Genomic DNA, 21,062 nt, shown 5'->3' on the forward strand with positions numbered 1-21,062 from the left:
GATGAAAAGACAGCTTTAGTTTATGGGAAAGGCAACAGAAAATATTCTGTTCTTCCATTCTCTCAGCATGGGAGCAGAGAACTTCAGCAGATACAAATCAGTGTAACTCCCCAGACATCAATGGATATATAACCTGATCCACGTGGATTTATCATCCATCCCAAGCTGGGAATTGACTGGGGAAGGAGGAAGACAACGAAGGCTCACAGCTCCACGTATTTTAATTTAAGCCAGGAATTGCTATGCAATATATAAAATAGGCATGGGCATCAGGGATTAGGCTGCCAGTTTCTACAATGATGAAAGGATGTTGTTTGGGGGCTAAGGCATCAGCTGGTACATGCACTGGCTTACTTCCCTATGCTGCTATAGGGTTACACCATTTTGTAGCTGCTGAGGAACTGATAGTAGGAATATACTCCAAATGATGCCTCTTAAAACAAGTGAAATGCAAGGGGCCAGGCGCTGCGCAGGTGAAATCATGCAGGATATGACCCCAAAGTCCCATTTCGTAGAGCAAGAAAGGGATACGGAGGAGTGAGGCCACCCTACCAGATGGGGTCTAATCCCCGACTCGTTGAGGATAACTTCCAGGGTTCTGTTGATCCATGAGTTCCTGTAAGGATGGTTCTCTGGAGGGCGGTAGAGATCAAATATCACAAGTTTATTCTGACTGTCTGCGAGGCGCAAGAAATTACTTAGCTTGTAAATTGACTGATTCATTGCCTGGGTTTGATCTGCCCTTGACAATGAGCCCATGCATGAAAATGGTTTGTCCTAGAATACAAACAGATATAAAAAAGGAAGTCAATCAGGCAGTTGCCTCTGGGAGTCAGCTGCATGCAAAAAACTCGTATCTTTAAGAGGAAAAATGTTTTACATCAGCTCTCAGTAGGTGGGGATATTTTATTTTGCTTAGCTCTTCTACCTGAGGAACACGGGAAATTAACCCAGGCTGTGACGACAATGCTTCTGGGACCTAAATTGTGTAGTCACAGCTAGCTCTGCTGTGCTTCTCTGGCCCAGTGTGTTAGCTATGACCATTATACAGGTAGCTCTTCTTCCTCTGGATTGTGTGTTCTGCTGCTGCCATGGCAAAGAGCCACAAAACACCCACCAGCGAATTGTTATAGGTCTCCTAAGCCTAAAGGCTAACTGGACAAAGCAAGGAGACCCCAACAGAAGGATTTCTACTGACTTCTTTGAGTTTTGGCTCAACTGGTAGGTCCTCTCCTAATATTGATGTTATGAAGTAGTAGCCAGCTAGTGTCTCTTCTACATCCAGTTGATGATGGTCCTTTATGGCACTTACCTTAAGGAACCACGTTCCAGCATTCAACTCCTGCAGGGTATCCCAGGGGAATAACGCGGCGTTTTCAGCAGTGTCATTAGGGTAGACCTCCTTGATGTTAGTTGTCCTCCTCAAGGTGCTGTCATGCATGAGGAAAGGAACCCCATCATAGCTGTTGGAGAGCAAGTGTTTAGGTCACTTGGGGTGCATAATAATGAATATTAGGGCTACAAGGATGGTGAGGGGACTGGAGCATCTCCACTACGAGGAGAGGTTGAGGGAACTGGGCTTGTTCAGCCTGAAGAAGAGAAGGCTGCGAGGGGACCTTATAAATGCCTACAAATATCTGAAGGGTGGGTGTCAGGAGGATGGGGCCAAGCTCTTTTCAGTGGTGCCCAGTGACAGGACAAGGGGCAATGGGCACAAACTGAGGCACAGGAAGTTCCGTCTGAACATGAGGAAGAACTTCTTCCCTCTGAGGGTGACGGAGCACTGGAACAGGCTGCCCAGGGAGGTTGTGGAGTCTCCTTCTCTGGAGATATTCAAGACCCGCCTGGACAAGATCCTGTGCAGCCTACTGTAGGTGACCCTGCTTTGGCAGGGGGGTTGGACTAGATGACCCACAGAGGTCCCTTCCAACCCCTGCTATTCTGTGATTCTGTGATTCACGGCATGAGCAGACTCATGCCAGGTCAGAAGAATATGAGGATCACTGTGAATGCCTCCCTCAGTGCAGAGGGTTGGATAGGGAGGAAGCCCGAGGCTCAAGATGCCAGGTTATTTCCAGCTTAAATACTTCTGGGCGACCTCGGAGAAGTCACGCTTGTCTGTACCTCAGCTTCCTCAGGGGCAAAGTGGAGATGGTGGCATTTATGCCCACCAGCCCCTCCCTGAAATGGATAGTAACTTACGGCTCAGATCTCTGACACCAAAGTGTTTCTATGGGTTTCAGAGGACTGAGTCTAAACGGACAGAGATGGGAAGACAAAATTTTCTCTTATAGAAAGGTCTACATTAGTAGAACACCTAAGCACTAGTATTTTTCTCGTTCAGTGCCTGGAAACTGCTCATCCTGCACAACATGTTAGCAATTCATGGCAATGGGTCCCCGAAACAAAGGCAATCAAAGATCTAATAATTAGGAAAATGCTGTCACAAGTCTGAACACAATTTTCTGTTGGTTTGTAGGCCTGGTTTGTAACCAGTTTTTAGGCCCAGTTTGTAACCTTCCACCTGGCCTGGAAGTCAGCCTAGGGTAGGGACCTGTCTTTATACACTGCAAAGCATTTAAAATATACTGTAGAAATAATAATTGTTAAATCAATAGCTACAGCTTATTGACGTGCCTGAGAACAACCTTGCCCTACAGCCCCTATCATCAGGCACCAACTGAGGGACCCTGTCTCAGCCATCAGTAAAATCTAATTGTCTGGAGTTGCACATCCCCAAAGGCAACTCTTAGAAGAAGAAGTGTACATTCTGTGAGATGTGATGTTTTCCCCTTACCTAATGGTAACATCTGTTTCAAGACCATCACCACCATGTTCAATTGTCTTCTGAAATGACATCTCAGTGTTTTCTGGTGCCAGCTGAAAAAAAAAAAAACGCATGAGTAGATAATTTTCAAACACACTCTGGAGGACTCTGTAAGTATTTTCTGTATCTTTGTAACACCTTTGGTTTTTATTAAGGGACTATCATTATCTTTTAAAGTCTACTTTTTGTCTTCTTCCACTTTAGCCACCAAATCCATGCCTTTGGCATGCAGTTCCGAATGGAAATGTCTCCCCTTCCACATACCACAGATTTCATGGAGAAAACCAGGTGATAAAAGTAACAAGACACAGGATGAAGATGAAGTAAGGATGTAAAACACCTTCTCCAGACCTACCATTGGTGCTCCACGGTGTCCAATGAGGGCTGGCTTTGGTCCAAGTGTCCCCATCTCTCTGATGCAAGGAGAGTACATCCCCAGAGGTATCAAGAAAAGAACAAGAAGGATAGCCAGGTATGGACCGACAATTATCACCTGAACCGCTGAAAGAATTTGAAGGAGGAAGGCTAGAGTTAATCCATGTGGTAGCACACAGGTTTGCCTTGTGGCTTGACTTTCAATACAGCCCTCCAGCTAAGTAGCTCTTGGGCTTTGTCCAGTCCCTTTTTCCATCCCTTCTTCCCCTAATTTCACTTTCTATCTAAACAATGCAACCCAGGAAAACAAACTGGGGGACGTGGGCCAAGTCAGAACTTCAGGATTTGTGCTTTGATTACTTCTCGCTATGCCCTACAGCAGGACATGTCCTTAATTTCTTTTTTTTTTCGAAGTGCTGCAATGAAATATCCCCCATCTGTAGAAAAACAGTCCTCAACAGAAGGATGCTATTTTTGTTCTTACTCAGATAAGAACAAGCAACATTTTGAAGTTTCATTCACAGTGAAGAAGAGGAGGAACCTTTCTCCTTCAAATATGTTATAACCTTTTAAGCTGAATACTTCATCCAGGTTGCTGTCAGTGACCTTCTGTGTGTGACCTACAGAACTCTACAAACTTTGACTGCACAGATATTGCATCTCAGACCTTGTCATTACTTGTGGTCTTCTCTGGAGTCTGTTGACACATTACCCAAGAGCCCCAGTGAGCCTTCACCTCAAGGAAACAAAACAGTGTCTCTGAGAAATGAGCACCCATGGACCGACCTCTCTTTCTTGAATGTGTACCACCATCCCTCTGCACATTGTGCCAGTAGCACTGAAGGAACTTGGGCTTACCCCAAGCCGATGTATTGAGCTGCGAGTCCATTAAGCATGGTGGACTGTAATGTCTAGGTTCCCAGCACATTCACCTCCCTATCTGCTCTTCTATAGTTCAGTAAGAAAAATCGTGGGCAGGAAACAAGATGCTTCCACCAGCCCACTGTGTCTTTGATTTTTACTACAAATCAACATCTGCAGATGGGTGTCACGTAGATAATTTTGGCTATATGGAGAGACTACATGAGAGAAAAACAGCCAGTCCCGGAGCCAGGCTTTTCTGCAGTTGTTCCTGGCATCTGGCCTTGTGCTTTACACTACGTGGTCACACTTCTCAGAGGTAGACAGAACTTGCCATGGTATAATACTAGGAACTGATCAAGAAACTCCCCTATCTCAGCTGGCTTCTTCTGAGATGCACTAGTCTGAAGTGGATTGACTGGACAGGAGAACCCTTCTGAGACAGTGAAGCTGAGTGTAGCAAGCAAAGGTCAGCCAAGAGAGCTGCTACTGGGCTGCTTTCTGCCACAGAGGGCTGACCATATTTCCATGCATGACTCAGAACAGGGGTGCTTCTGCTACTCTCCTCCACCTCAAGGCAGGTCACTGCCTTGGTATATGCCAAAACTGTGCAAGGGAGCATGCAGACCAGTAATGCATCTAGACAGTCACAGGACAGCGCGCAGCCCAAGCCCCAGCCCCCCCTAATTTCCCTGGGACAAACAGAGGCTAAAGTTCTCCTCCAGCTGTAGTGTAGGTGTGGGAGGAAAGGGCTCTTGCACGCCTGTTTTCCCAAACTGATCTACGTCTTTTGTCATGTAGGGAGCAGGAAGCAGAGCTACTGTACCTTTCTTATCTGCTCTAATGGCATGAAGAGCCACGGGCCAGGACAGGAGGACCATGACGGTTATTGCCCCTATGTGGAGATAGGGAGCTGTGATCTGGCAAGGAGAGAAAAGGGTTTTAGTCAAAGGATGAAGTGTGGAGGCTTATGGAAACAAACCCCAACACAGCTACAGCCTTCCACCTAGACGGGCTCCTGCTACAGATACCAGCAGTTCAACCTCTCTCCCTCACCAGTGCTGGATCCACCAAACACCTCTTGAGCTGGAGGAGAGCTATGTGTCCCCAGACAGGCCAGCTACCCAGGCTGAGGAGTGCTCCTCAGTGGTACAGCTCTCCTTTCTCCTAAGTCAGCTGAAGGGGGCACGGCTGTCCTCGCCCATGAGGATGCAATTACCATTACTGCCATGCCATAATCCGTGAGGTTCTTCCAGGCAGCAGGCAGTTTAATCCAATCTAACCCATTCCAGTCCCATCCAGGTAATAATCATCTCCATACTACACTGCAGCTAAATCATTAAACTGATGTCAACAAGCCTGAATGATGAAATGTGGTATTTAGACCTGTACGGAACTAACTATTGTGGTATAAAAGAACTAGTTCATCTGGTACGTGTCTGATCATGGAATTTACTGGACTCATATACATCCTCCAGCACCCAGTTTCACATATTAGCAATATACTCCAGAAAAAGGATTCATTTTTATTTATTTCAAAGCATTTCATTCACTTGCATGACAGCTAACCGCATTTTTTCTCTTTTTTTTACTTCTAACTCAACATGTAGATATTTTTCTTGATTTACTAACAGAAAACAATATATTCATTTAATGCTCATGCTATATTAAATAATACCTATTGCTGGACAGATAAAGTAGTTTGATGATTTCTTTAGTCCTAAAGATTAAACATGAAGATCAGAAGCTAAGAATCACTTCCATGCTTATGCATGAATGCATGAGCAGAGCTGGAAACTAAGCAGAAATAGTTTGTCACTTGTACAGACATTGAATGGATGCTCTTCACTCAAGTAATGTTGGTGTGACACACCTTTCACAAAACTAGAGAAATCCCTCAAAGAAACGGAACCATCATTTTCTTATCCTAATCAGAGCCCCATGGTTTCTGTTTCAGCTAGAACTGAGAGTTATTAAGGTATGTGCCAGGTAAAAAAGCTATTCAGATGCAAGCCTTTCCTATTGTTTAGTCCATGCCTGATTCTCTAAATTGGAAGTGTTGAACTGGGAGATGTTACTGCCTGTGATACTGTCTGCACTGACACTTGATACCAACATCTTCCGATTAGAAGCAGGACTCTGCTGCGTAAACAGAGGTGCCATCTGAGATGTCCAGGATATTTGAGATAGAGAACTTTTCAGGGCTAAAGGATATGACACAGGATCTACAAGAGATTCACATCCTCTGAGAACAGCAGCAGGAGGCTGTGTGAAGCATCTCAAAGGACATGAGCACCCGAAATAAACAGCACCTCTGGGGAACCCAAAGGCTCCTCTGTCTCCTTCTCCTCATCCTTATCCCCTGGCGTTTGTAAGGGTGAAAGGAAAGTGGTGGTTTCTCATTACCTTTGCCAGTGCACTGCCCAAGGGTTATCAAACTCTGTAGAGCAGGAATGTGCAATTAACCACACCCTACAAACACTACATCTCTGATTCCTCTTCCAGTCCATATGCATCATTTTCCCAACATTCACAAGCAGTAAACCATACAGGGGAGATGTGATATGCCCATATAACATCTGCAAGGCAGCTGTGTAGTCAAAGCCTACATACATCTTCCTTCCTAGTACATGTGGGGATCTGGAGGCTCAGACACTAAACAGTACTGGGCAGCTCTTGCCTCCATCTTCAGATCTGCTGAGAGCTGAGGAGGCCAGAAGACCATGCACTCTGACCTCCTGCATCTCACAGGTTGTCCCACCTGCCACTAGCATTCCCCACCTCCTCTCCAAAAACTCATGCTCTCCCACCCTCAGGAAATGAAGCTCTTCTGAGTTACAGGAGACAGAGATTGTACTAATGCTAAAGCTGCTGAAATGGTAGGTGCTGAGTAGGAAGCAAGTTCTTGCTCCAGCAGCCCTGCCAGCCAAAGGGATCTGATTTACCTGCCCTGGGCCCCTCGAAATTAACAGTACACCTGCAACATTTTTCCCAAATTTAAAAAAAAAAAAGGATGTGACTTCCCAGATTGAGACATGTTACATCAGACACCTTGGTACTCAAACTCATGGAGTATTTTCTGCCAACTACCACAAAACAGTTCTATTAACAAATTCCTCTTTCAAACACACCTCCCGGGCCCTCTTACCTGGAACGACAGGCGGACAGTTTTCCATTGATCTCCCCAGAGTACCGATAATACGAAGAGGGCTGCGATAGAGAAGCCGAGGACAAGAAAAGTCCCAATCTGGGGAGATAAAGAAGACAAAAATCAGCTTCAGCACTTCTGCACAGGGTGTGCCATCCCTTTGACTCACAGGCTTATTTAAGCAGCATGGACTTGATAAGTTTGGGAAGCATGAGCTTGACTATGCCAGTTCAGAGACAGAGAGATGCCATGGGACTAAAACCAAACCAACCCTGCTATCAGTTGGCTTTTCTGTGTGACAAGACAGATCTTAAGAGTTGGGTGCCCAAATAAGTCAGTCCTCAAGGCTCCCTCTGTAATGGCTGGAGAAGGAGAGGAATTTCCAAAGGGGATCCATTCCCACTTGCTTCATCATGGGAGATGCCTCTCTCTCTCTGTTGATGAAGATGGAGTCTAGATGATCAGCTTACATTAAATTCCTAACCTGTAGATGGCTACATTCATAAGTGATTAATTCCACCCAAAAGAGACAGCAACACAGCTTCCTTATGCTATGAGCTGCTTTGCAACAGGCTTCAGCAACAGCAAACACTCCCATAATTAAGAGATGAGAGCTAACTTCTAACTGAAAAAGTGAGAAGGTAGCTTAGTGTATTCTTTGGCTTCTTGCACTGTTTTGTACCAGAACAGCTGTTGGCAGGTTTTTCTTGGTACATCATCTATCTGCTAAGAACTAAGTGCAATCAGAAATTGGATTAAGGCCCTAACCATTCTTCAGGGGGATCCTGCAGACCAACACCGTAATAATCTGTCCCTAATCTCTTCCACCCAAGGATGCAATCTCATTTTTTTTTCACTAATTTTTCTACATCTTTCTGGTTCTTCTGAAAGGCAATCTTCAACCTCAAAGCAATAGGACAAGGGGCAATGGGCAACGGGCAACAACAGGACAAGGGGCAATGGGCACAAACTGAAGCAGGGGAAGTTCCAGTTAAACATGCGGAAGAACATCTTCGCTCTGAGGGTGACGGAGCACTGGAACAGGCTGCCCAGAGAGGTTGTGGATTCTCCTTCTCTGGAGATATTCAAACCCCGCCTGGACGCGGTCCTGCGCAGCCTGCTCTGGGTGACCCTGCTTTGGCAGGGGGTTGGACTAGGTGATCCCCAGAGGTCCCTTCCAACCCCAAACATTCTGTGTGATTCTGTGAACAGCAAAGTTGACTGTGTTTCTATTACTTAAATGATAAAACACAGGATAAAGTATCTACACATTCGGCTATTCCCTTCCACTGCAAGATTTGCAATCACATTATATTCTCCCCTAAACTGCATGACTAGAGGCTTATTTTTGAAATGCTTTGCATAACCTCATGAATTTCTTAAGGACAGTGATTCTAACACATCATTTTCCAGCAACAGTTCTCTGAGGATTTGTTTCTGGCCCTTCAAAACTCCAGGTGGCATTTCCCAAATGACCCAAAGACCAAAAGGCACCGAGATGTCTTTGAAAAGACAGATTTCTCTTCTGCAGGGACAGCAGCTACTTTTTTCACTGCTGTTGGAGCCCGATACAGAAAATTACACTGTGCTGCTCATGAAAACTTTGCTTTTGTATTCATGTTACCACGTGTAGATGTGTCCAATATAGACGTCTTCACCTGAGTGAGTCAGCACAAGCTCCTTTTGGAGTCAGTGGGAGAAAAAAGTACTTGAAGTGTGATTCATCTCATCTTAATTTAGATGTCTATGACCAACTGGATGAATAGCCTCCGCAGAGGATTCATTTCCCTCCACTGACTGAAAGGGAGTTTAGGTGATCAGCTCAGGTGGAGTTATCATTCTTATGGGTATCTAAAGTCTCCTAAGATTAACCTCTTCTCTCTTTTCCTTCTCTCACATAACCTAAGATGTTTTTCACACAGAGAAACACCACAGATTCAATTGGTTCAAAGCATGGATTAGAGTTACCAGAAAGCCCTGACTCTCCCCACCTTGTGGCTCCAGTGTAGGTACAGCTGCTGACCTTCTGCAAGCAAACACATCGCTAGGACCTGGGAAATCAAGAAGAGATTGTTTGCATCCTGGTAGAAAATGGTGAAGTGTGTTCAGTGAGGTACTTTTGGAATTATTTTTGCATTGGGAAGTCTTCCTGCACCATGTCAAGGCTGTTAGCAGGACAGGTGTATGGAGAGAAGTGTTTATTGCTACAGTAAAAACGCTTCTGAAATGGCCAAGCACATACCAAGGCTGCCCTGCAGGCTCAAAGCCCTTTCATGGGTAACAAATAATTGGGCACTTTGGGGCACACACTGCGTAATTGTGAGTACAAATTCTGAAAGAGAAATGATGGCCAGGATCAACTGATATGTTATGAACCAGTACAGCACTAACCTTGCCTATTTTCTGTGCATTTGTTGTGATTAGAGGCACATCAACCATGGCAGAGAGATCAGGGACTAAAAAATCCCTCCAAAGCAGCACAAAAACACAGAGCAGACAGCAAAGGAGCCAATGCTTCCACAGAAATCACAGGAATCGCAAGACTCAGGCACATCTCAGAACAGGGGAAACTGCCTTGGAGATTAAAAGACTCTTAGTTTTGGTGGCTAGCATGTTCCTTCCCTCTGATGGCAAGCTGGAGCCCTTGGGGAGGGTTTCCTGTGAGGCACGGCACAAACCCCACCTAGGTCAGGGCAGAACCCAAGAAGCTTTGAACACCAAGAAGCAAAGGATGAGCAAAGCCAGTCCACAGCTCTGATGGAGCGTTTCTTCAGGTTGTCCCAGGCACAAGCAACCGATGAACTTCATGATGAATCTCACCAGAAGAAGCATCTTGCTGCTGTGAAAACACGCAGGTCTATGCTCAGGAATCTGAGTGCCTGGGGCAAGCTTCCCAACCACTGTACGGGACAATTCTGGGACAACTATCACCAGATACCAGGGTTTAGAGAAAAGCATCTGTTAGTAGATATCAGTGCTGCACTGAGAAGGATCATTTACGATGCAGGTTTCTCCAGACTGTAGCACAGTGGGATTGTATCAAACGAGGACATACAGATCTCGGGGAACAGGCTCTTCTCTCCCAAAACACAACTACAAAGGAATGTAAGCTGTTTCCCATCCAGCTACTAACACATTCTCTTTCCAGGATCATGCTGATTTGAAGCAAGATATAAGCTCAGCAGAGAATACAGATCAGGTTTTAAGTGCTTCTTGACATGTTAGCCTCCTTAATTGAATCCTACACCCAGTACATGATGAGTAACCACGGGAGCAGTTCAGAGAGAATTGGATTACTGCTGAAGATCTTAAGCCAGCCCCATTTAAATAAGCTATTTCAGAAAAAGGTAAAAAACCACTTTGCTCCTTTTCTGCAAGCAATGTTATACAAAGACCTGGTCCTTGCCTAAGGTACAGCCAAACACTTATTTCACAGGCCATACTCAACCAGACTCTTCCCAGCTACTGCAGTACAACTTTCATATGAATGATGCATCACATCTGGGAATGCCACTGGTGGGTGAGCTCATTTTTATGGATGGAAACAACATCTCATTATCAGCTTACAAGAAGAATAATCACCAGGTTTCATCCTCAGAGGGTGAAGAAGGAACTGTTGCAGTTGCACTGCTGGTCACTGTAGGAGAACAGACCATGTCGGACCAGTGAGCTGATGTGACGTGCACCCCTGAAGCTTAACATCTCAAGCCACAATCACCTAGCTTCATCCTGCTCCTCAAAAGCTGCCTTAGAACCTGTCCAACACTCTTCTACAGAGAGCAGCTGCCTTTAACAACGACCCACAGGCTTGCACCTAGAGCAGGACTTCCTCAGGCAAAGGGACAGTAGGTTTGTCTCCTGCAAACTGCTTCCACACATATCCTGGGATTGTCTAATACAAGTACACAGACACGTGGGCTTGGGTAACCAGTATGCGTCTGACTAGAACTGCTGACACTAGAGCCAGGGTCCCTCTTGGCAGCTCCATCATCTCCATGAATCTTACAGCCTCCAACACTTGCATTCTTCTCTTCTCTAGTGTGAGGTGTGGAAGTGCCTCTCCTCCACCATCCACCTGCAAAGTGGTAATTAAGGGATGACTCCTGGTGGCAATAGAGATGATCTCACTGCAAGAGGGACTGCAGCTCTTTCTCCCTCTTTCTGAATGGGTGCACTGACCACGAAGTTATGATACAAAAGGCTGGACAGTAGATGCTTAATCCCCCTCTATTTCGGTATGGGAATGACCTTGTGCTTATTTCAATACTGCTGGTGAGGCTTAGGCAGGATCTGAACCTACCACCACCAGGACACAGAGGCAGGCACTTAGACACTCAACTCATCTGAAACATCTACTCACTTAGATGTTCGCAACAGCAGTGTTCAGGTCCCTGCATTCACTTTCTGGCCAAAATGCAGCAACTCAGAACTTCTCTGGTACCCTAGTCTCTCAGGGAAAAAGATTTGAGATCGCTTTTTGGACTGCAGTGACAATGTACTATTTCGAGTTTATTCTTAGCCGACAAATGCAGAGGCCACAACACATCTGAACCTCTTTATTTTACACAGTCATGTGCCACCTCCTCAAAACCCTTCGAACAAACATGGTTGAACTGCAGAGAGGAAAACGTTCTCTATTGGTGTTTGAAAGACTGAACAAGAAAGGTTTTTTTCTTCTCCATTGAGCATGAATGGTTCTGCAATTAGACCCTTCAGCTTAACCTTTTAGCTCTAATGGGTACGAGAAAATTGTCTTAGGGAGTGATAACAATTGAATTAATTGAAACTGATTGTCTGAAAAAATTACAATGATGCATGCGGATGGAGAGCGTCTTTGCACAGGCAGCAAGTGCTTTGTTGTGAAGCATTTTGTTCAGCTGCTGGCGGCCAGCGGGCAGACGAGTGTTTGCTTCAGTGGTTCACAATGAGGTCATGGAAGCAGGCTTGCAGGCTCCAGCTGGGTGCCATCATTAAGTAAGAGGGGATGGTGCTTACGAACAAAACCAGACCAGCCACTGGTTGCTATAAAAGCTTTCTGCTCCAACAAGGCCATCAGAGTGCTCAGCTTTCTGATGTGATGGGTTGCTGCTGCAAAACGCCACATAGAAACATTGCCTGGGTGAAGGTGTCCAGTCCTTCCTGCAACGCTACAGGGGTAGTCTCCATCCAACGCAGTTCAGCCAGAACATGGGATGTAATTCATCATGGGGACAACCAATATGGCCATCAGTTATCTGAAATGTACTAGAGGGACCCAGCTATCATATAGCACCCACACTGATAAATTTATTTAGAGGTGGAAGGGCTGAGTTGCACTTACCAGCCTGTGAGGCTGCTAGAGTTTTGCTGGGTGGTTCTTCAAAGGCTACAGTGAAAGGCCAGACACCACAACAGGGAAGGTCTACATGCAGTGATGGAGGGGCGATTCCTGGCAGAGTCCTTCTCTGGCAGGAGCCCTGGGATGAGCATTGTCGAGCCACAGTTGTCATCAAAAGACCCTGCATGCAGGAGTGTTCCTGTTGCGTGATGCTGCATGGGTGGTGGACTTCCACCAGATTACTATGCCTACATGTGTGTTCACCTTGCCAGCTCCTCTACACACCAACAAGCAATGATGTTCCCATTTAGCAGGCATGGTGGTGATGGGTTGACGGTTGGACTTGATGATCTTAGAGGTCTTTTCCAACCTTAATGATTCTGTGATTCTATGATCTCAGCAACCTGCAGGAGACACGTGTCTCATTCAGGCAATCATCTCATGCATGGGACAGTTTGAGTACAGGACAAGACAGTGTTATCAGCAATTTGGGTGGCAAAAGCAAGGAAAAAGGCTAGGCCATCCTATCCATGCCCACAACAGGCAAATTAAGATCTCTCTGTTCTTTACCTCCAGCTTATCACACAATCAATTTTCTCTAAGATGCCTATCCCAGGTGACTGAAATTGGCTGATTCATTAAAAAACTGTTAAGAAGTGGCAGGCCAGTGGCAAAAACAGCCTCTTACAAAAAAAAGGCTAAAACAGACTTCCACACAGAGCCAATATGGTCACAGCCCACCAGGCTTCAGAAAGGTTTCTAATGTGTGCCAAAGACCCGATGCAGAACGGACCATGGCTTAACCCTTAACATTTCCAGTCTATCAGTCTGGGGTGACACTGACAATAGAGACGTCACACATCACCAGACCTGCAAGCTAATCAATGCAGCAAGTAGTTCTGCTGTGTGACACCCTCTGAACATCACTTGGAAGGGAGGAAGAAGACCTCAGAGATGTGTCAACTGGTTGTGGTTGCTTGAGAGTGCTGAAACTGTGGAGATCAATGTTTTTGCCAGACTGATATGGGCCAAGGTAGAAGGGCTCTGACTAGCTTTTGTCACAAACGGCTTCCCTCACCTCCATGAAAAACTACTGCATGCTTTGAGACAGTGAGAGCATGAATGGTGATGTTGATTACTTTCCTCACTCTCCTTTCCTTCAAGATCTAACGCTGTTTGGATAACAGCTCTGACGGCATAGGGCCTCATGCCTCCCAGCACCTACTGCTCAACCTAGACGCATGCAGCAATCTTGCCAAATGAGATATGATGACATTGTGATGCAATCAAGCAGGGCAAGTGCCCTTAGAAATACCCAGAGGCTTTGTGTGGGTCGCTTAACTGCTTCATAAGAGCAAGGAGCAAATGGACCCGCACTGGAGGGGCTGTCCCCGGAGCAGAGGAACCTCTGAAGTGTTATCTGACAGCATCCAAACTCCTCGTATTCTTTCAGGTTTATCCATGTTCACCCTCCTGAGGAAGGCAAATGCTGTTAGCCTCATTAGACAGAACTGAGCTGCTGAGAGGAGGAGGAGGAGGAGGATGTGTCTATGCAATGAAGAATGGAATCAAGACTGAACTGAACCATGCAGGACACCAATTTTACCTTGTATTTTCCACTTACTTTTCTGGCTTTACTTTGCCCATCATCTACCCTGATAGCTTGCAGCCATCGCATCCATGCTGCCAAAGACATGAAGTGCCTCTAAGGAAGGCCACGGCTTGCACATTTGCTGATGTCTGGATCCAGACAGAGCGTGACTGAGCTGACACACCAGCCCCGGGGGTCTTCGGGCTCCCCAAGCCCAGGAAATACTGTAAAGCCCGTTTCTCTCCTGTGCTATGATAGGCGAGTCTGATCCTGAGGCTGGGTCCAGATCCACAGCCTGCTGAGGTACGATCTCAGAGGTATCCATGTCACATGGGCATCTCTGGCAAAGCTCTGAGATGCCCAAAACAGCATTGTAACCGCCAAACCACCCACAAAGCTCGATGGCCACTGGGAAAGCCAGATAGGCTTTGCTGAGTAATAGACGTTGAGCCCTAGAGCCACCAGGGTGTCACAAATTCCTTGTAATTAAATATTATTATTTGTGTTACTCAGAGCTCTGTTAGTCCACAGGTTTTATGGTGCTATTGATTGCTGTGGGCATGGCGAAGCAGCTGTCTTGTTTATCATTTTGGTGTTTTATTGCTAGCACTAGAATAAAATCACTATTTATTTGTACTTCAGCAGGGACAAAGGACCCCAGAAACCTATTGTGTTAGGCACTGAACGAACAAAGCAAAAAGAGATTCCCTGCCATGAGCAATTTACAGACTGCCTATATGATGACACACCATAAAGGAATGGGTAAAAACAGCAGAAATTGATGATAAAAGATGGTTGTCTTGGTCACAGACGTGAGTCAAAGCCATAACCTCTCCCTCAGCACCTGGCATTTCAAAATGAAAGTTGGAGCAGGCAGGAGACTGAATGCGGACTCCAGTCCCTGAAGTTTGTGATTTCTTAGCCTAGAGGTCTGGATGCAGAGGGTGGAAACAGAGATACAGATCTGTCTTTATTTGAGGAGTACCCTATGAGGGAAAGGATGGGGAAAAAGGATGAGTAGGTAGAAATTTTAGGAAACGCTTACTTTTGATATGTTTCCAGTAACCAAGGCAGACAGCAGATCAGAATTCTAGAGAAAATTTCACAAGATTTGGAAAAGCGAAGATTTCAGGAACATTGCCTCTTTGGGCATAAACTTCTGCAGCCTTTTGTGACCACGTCTGTTGTCTCTACCTGGAGAGAAATCCTCCAGCAAAGCAGAGTGAGTCAAGGCAACTTCATTGATAATGTTCCACTTCTAATGAGCGTTTTTGTTCAGGATTAGAGGAATAACTCATAACGTATGATCACAGCTGCATGACTCGGAGTCCCATACTTCCCTGCTGTCAGAATAACAATCTTTAGCTTCCCCTAAAGATTCAGTCGCTGCTGGCACATCTTCACTTGGGTTCAAGGAGACACTGGACATATTCATCAAATGGAAATTATTGAGGGAAATCACAGAAATTACATCCGGCTTAGAGACCCCCAAGCTGAAACTGGTCATCCTCAGATGGACATGGGGAGAAAGTACTCGAAACACTCGTGTTCCCAATCTTCCCCAGGTAACCACTGCCTAGGGATCATCCGCAGGGCTAGGCTGAGCTTTGGTCTGACGCATTAAAGCTATTCCTGGGTTTACTTTTTAGGACTATAAATCATGGTCAGCTTACAAGGAGCATTACTTACCAATAACAGCGTGATGTACATGAACAAGATCGCAGCCACAATCAGAAGAACAAGAGACCAGAGAAACCAGAAGCCCAGGTTCCCATAGTTATACCTAAAAAGCAATTAGATATTACAATAGTGTTTGTGTTCAGCACATGGACTGGAGGGGACCAACTGTCCTGTTCCTCGAAATTTTTAAATTTTCAAAGCAATAAAACAAAGAGGGAGGGAGGACCAACCTACCCTGTAACATGCAAATATGGTTAGGAGTCTCCTTCCCCAAATCCATGACTGCGTTAATCGCCAGACTAATACCCCAGTGTGCTGGGGTGGTAAAACACAGGACCACATTGATGGCCTTACTCCAGAGAGCTCCCAGTCTGACTGTAAGACATAGCACCTTCGTGCAGATGGGGCAGCCTGAGGACACAGTAGGCTGACATGGGTCAGGCCAACAGCCTACCTTGTCTGCCTGCAGTTGTGTAGGACACTGCAGCAAAATGGGGATTTGAGTCAGGTTTTGAAGGAGAAAACACCAGCAAGCTGAAGGAGCTGCAGAGGGATTGCCCAAGGAGATAGAGAGAGAAGCTTTATTTTTTACCCAAAGGCTCAATAAGGATGAACAACATTATTACATCTTTCCTCCCCACAATATTTGAGCTGCTTTAATTTAATTTTAGGGGCCAGATTTGTACAACTGTTGCCTATGTACTGCAGAAGGAAAGGATCTGCATAAATCCCTGCCAGTTCTTTTTTACTTTCTAGCCTGGGAACATGCAATTCTCTTTGCTCTGAGATAGCTGGTTCAGTGCCTCTGATGCCAGCCACTACATTTCTTCAGAGCAAACATGGGAGGAAAAAAGACCCAGAGAAGGAAAGGCAAAAGCTTTTTCTTCCCCTTCACTTACAATTTTTGTGATGATGATTCTCCCCTTCCTCCCAAATTCACACTTGCACTTAAAAATTGTAGCTAAGCAAAGGGCAGAGCCTCAGCACCTCTGAAGTCACCAGACATTCAGTTTGGATGCTCTAACCAAGAGTTGAAGCATCCAAATCTTTGGCTCTTGGCCGAAGTGCCCTGCTGCAGCACAGCAGCTCGGTAAGGTACTCATCTCTTCCCAGCCACCCTGGGGACCTGCCCAAGGAGCGGGAGAGGAGAAAAAGATGGTACTTACCAGTCAAAGTTATTGTAGTCATTTTTCGCTTCGCCCCACATGTACAGAAAGACCAGAGAAAAGCAGAAAGCTCCAACAAGCAATGGGAAAAACACACATTCCCGCTGGAGAGGTAGAAGAAGGACAAGTGGTCAGAGCCTTGTCTCTCCCACAGCAATCAGAGCAAACGGAGACACTTTTAGACTGTCCCTAAACCACGTGGCTTGGTGTTGGACCTCCTGAAGTAGATTGGGAGAGGACTTCCCTCCCTGTCTGCTATGACCAGGGGAATGTCCTCAAAAGCACACCCTGCAGCATTTATTTTCAGGCAAAACAGACCTCACAACTTCGCAGATGAACAGGATTTTAATCACCTCATACATGAGGGAATTGCACTATGCAGCATCCCTCTTTGCAGTTCTTACAGCACACACATCCCAAATTTTCCGTCTTTAATTTGATTCTGTGTCTTTGAGATGTTTCACTGGCCTGGAGGGTTTGGGGAAAGGTTCTTTCCTGCCACCACACATTTGTTAGCTGTGTGATGGCACAGACAAACTGAGCTTGCCACGGAAACACAGAAATACATTAAGTATCTACAGCAAAATCCAACAACCCAACGGACCTCAGTGGGCTCCAGACGATGTTGGGCAGGGATGCCTTTGGCCCACGACATCAACCACTTGTCAGCTTGGACTGATCTGTCCCTACACAGAAATCAATGTCTGTGCTGATTTTGAGCTCATTTACCGTCTTGCAGCAGCACTTCCCAGGCTCGGTCCTTATGCGCTGGTACCGCTTCCACCGGCAGCTGTAGAAACCAGCCAGGCAGGAGATGAAGGGCTGATGCTCATACCTCTGCAGCAAGCGCCGACGTACCACCTTCAGCTTCCCAAACTTGAGCCTCTTGAGGCTGGTGGAACTGGCCTCCATCCGAGTGGCTTTATCTCATCTTCCTCCTGAAACAAGACCACAAGTTTTGCAGGGAGACTCTAACCCTCCTTTCCTTTTGGGTGAGCTTTTCATACCAGGAAAAAAGCGAGGAAGCTTTCTCAAGATGATGCTGAGACCAGCAGGCAAGTGTGCTGAGGACACCCCACCTAATTCTATACACCTAAGTGAGATGTCTAACAGAAAAGAGCAGTCATTGCAAGTCCCCTTAGCAGTCAGTGGTGCTCCTGGTTGTCACTTAGATCCCTGAATAACCTCTGAGGGAAATTCTGCCTCCTTTTGATTACACCAGCAGCTCTGGAAAATGAAATCATGAACCTGAGTGCTTTGTACAGATTCTCAAATTATATCTGATGAATATCAGCTTAGGCTTAGCCATGGGAATTAATTCAACATCACAGTGATCTGCCTGGAACCCGCTACCAATTTAACAAGCCTCTTGTCCTGGCAAAACTGCAGCACTACAGAGACTGTTCCCTTAAGAAAAAAACTATTTCCTGACTGAAATAGCTTTACTTGGCAAAATTTTTCAAGGTTAGAAAAAGTAGCTGTAAAGATGCACACATGGGAGATCTGTTCATAATCAAGATTTAGAACAAAGAACTTGGTAAATTGCAACCCTTGTAGTTAACAGCGAAGCAAATAGCCCAGGAGTTTGTGCCAGCAAAGAGGGGTTCACCCAGCAGTTCACTATCAAGACTGCAAGGAAAGATTTAGGAAAAAAAAGTCTTGCATTGGCATACAAAGATGTACCACTATCCAGCACTGCTTTAGAGTATAGAGATAGGCAGAGATGTTTTTCTGTTGTATTAAAAAGTGCCATTGTATCCTGGAGTCCATACCAACCAAGTTCAAATCCAGGCACGTCTGCTGTAAAGTCCCAGCTTAGGAGTCCAATTTCCCCCATTTATCTGGTGTAATAACAGTCCTTTCAGAACAAGAATGGACAATTTGCTGCACTACACACACGGACGAAACGCACACATAAATTGTTTGCAAATAACTCAGAGCCCAGTGTGTCTTTGCAGAACTCAGTGGATAAATCCTTGTAAATTCACACTTCCAAAAAACTCCTCAGTTTGCAGAAAGCACAAATAAAACAGAGACATAAGACACAAGTTAAAACTGAAATGACGCATCCCTGGTATCCTTTCCAAATGTCCCAGCCTATTGGCAGCTTTAGGGCAAGGAGACGGGATGCAAACGAAACAAAAAGGGTTTCGGTTTGGACACTACAAATTGAGCAGTGCCCAAACGTGCCATGCCCTGAAAGCTTTCCCAAGACAGAAGTGTCTGCCCATCTAGGACAGCCACGGAGAATCACACACTCCTGGATACGGTGGGGTCAAGCCACCCCTAGAAGTTCAGCAGTATTGGATCTGGGCACCAGCAGGTCACCCTGTAGTAAAAAATTGATGTCAATCTCATGTGGCAAGATGGTGATCCTGCTCTTGAATTACCCAGAGCACAGACAAGGGGTGCGGGCGTTATGCCACCAGAGACTGCTGCAGGAGACGGCTGATCCTGCTGTCTTCTTCAGCCTGTATGCCTGGCATAAACCCAGCAATTACCAAGTTACCCCAGCCACCTCTTCTGAACATATTTAAACCTTCAGAGCTCTTACCAGAAGGGGCAACGTGTCATGGGGTTGCAGCATTTGTTGCCTCCTACGAGGATCCCTAAACCATGAGTTTCCCTACCACTCAACCACAGCATCCGTTCCTCCCCAGCCCTTCTCCTTCAGCAATAGGAATTCAGGACACTGGGCCAAACCCAGCAGTTTTGCTGGCAAGAGGGCCATGAGATTTGCAACATCAGTTCCTGGTGTGGGCACGAGGCTCACACATCAATATCGACCTACGAGCAAACAGGATTTGACAGGAGGACAGAGACTACAGAGAGCTCCAAACAATGTCCACTCCATCTGGCTGGCTACAGCAGCATGTCAGGTGTTCAATCTAGGGGTTAGTCTATGCCTCATAAAAATTGCTAGTGATGGAGATCCTACCAGCTCCCAAGACAGGCTAATTCAATCCTGCCTAGCTTTACTATTAAAAATTGGGGTTTTTTTCCCCAGTGTCTAGTCTCCTGTAGTACAGTTTAAGCACGTTACTTCATGCCCTGTTCATGGTTGATATCGAGAACAGCTTAAACTTTTCCTTTTTTACGTATTTCACATATTTACATTTGCATTTCTCCCCTTCAGCCTTCTCTAGACTCAGCTATCCCTGTTTTTCTAGTCTTTCCTTGTAGCCCATGTTTTCTCCCCCTCAGAGGAAAAAAACCTGCTCTCTACCTGCTATTTGGGATTTTCCTTGCATTTCCCATGTTTTTCAGGACATGGTAGCCATAACAGGATATGGTGAAAAAAACACAGCCCTTCCAGGACAGACTTGTTCACCCGTAGCACAGGCTACTCGACACTTGCAGCATCCACTTTCTCTCATGTATCAAACACATCATCTGGCCTCGGTCTTCTGAATGCTTAAATAATTCACGCTGGGCTCACCCCCAGTGGCAAGGGAAAGGTGTTTTCAGCTTTACGCAGCAGAGCACTTACAGACATCTCTATAATTAAGAATTTAATGAACTCCTGCTTTAGTCTTCCCACGCAAGTCACCTCTCCAAGCCCAGGGGTTGTTGAGGAAGGGTCGCTTCATCGCAGAGGAGGCTGGCAAAGGAGGGAGAGAGGAACACAGCCTCTTTTCCACAACCACCTCCACCAGCCCCTGGCCCTCCCAAAACCATCAGGCTTGCCAAAGAAGAGCAAAAAACGTTCATGTCTGGCACTCCCCGAATCCCCATTGACCCTATTGTCCAAGATGTTTAGCAGTACCACTATGGCAATAAGACCTTTCACTACCAAAAGATTCAAAAAGCATGACCTGTCCCCTGCTTTGGGCTCCGGCTTCTGCTGCCACAGCATCCATCCACCCCTCTTCACCTGCCCTGCCCCTTCTCCTTCTCTGCCCAAAGACCTTGTCCCTACTCTCCCAGGCCCCGACAGAGATACCTTGCCCAGCTGCTCCTCTGCAGCCCTCAAAGCACCAAAGCATCCCACGAATGCAATAAACCTAGACTGAACTTTCATCTTGTTGAACATAGACACTTGATAACATATCTCCACTCAAGTAAATGGAGATATATTGGACTACACCAGACAATCT

At 45.9% G+C, this 21,062-nt stretch overlaps 1 protein-coding gene across 2 annotated transcripts in view; it reads right to left on the reverse strand.

Moving 5' to 3' along the window:
• Positions 1–21,062, reverse strand: part of GDPD4 (glycerophosphodiester phosphodiesterase domain containing 4) — a 40,630-nt gene that overhangs the window by 6,955 nt on the left and 12,613 nt on the right. The window contains exons 1-10 of one of the 2 annotated variants that reach the window (XM_075423290.1): positions 17,570–17,630; positions 16,966–17,069; positions 15,809–15,902; positions 9,203–9,262; positions 7,212–7,310; positions 4,890–4,983; positions 3,183–3,328; positions 2,798–2,880; positions 1,313–1,463; positions 553–777 (exon numbers count right to left, since the gene is read on the reverse strand). In XM_075423290.1, the coding sequence (XP_075279405.1) occupies positions 553–777; positions 1,313–1,463; positions 2,798–2,880; positions 3,183–3,328; positions 4,890–4,983; positions 7,212–7,310; positions 9,203–9,262; positions 15,809–15,902; positions 16,966–17,069; positions 17,570–17,620 (1,107 nt within the window). In that variant the 5' untranslated portion in view covers positions 17,621–17,630. Of the gene's footprint in view, positions 1–552; positions 778–1,312; positions 1,464–2,797; positions 2,881–3,182; positions 3,329–4,889; positions 4,984–7,211; positions 7,311–9,202; positions 9,263–15,808; positions 15,903–16,965; positions 17,070–17,569; positions 17,631–17,694; positions 17,904–21,062 lie in introns of those variants that run through there. The other variant, XM_009931038.2, reaches the window with a different exon arrangement.

Source organism: Opisthocomus hoazin, chromosome 1 (genome assembly GCF_030867145.1).
Source record: "Opisthocomus hoazin isolate bOpiHoa1 chromosome 1, bOpiHoa1.hap1, whole genome shotgun sequence".
NCBI lineage: Eukaryota > Metazoa > Chordata > Aves > Opisthocomiformes > Opisthocomidae > Opisthocomus > Opisthocomus hoazin.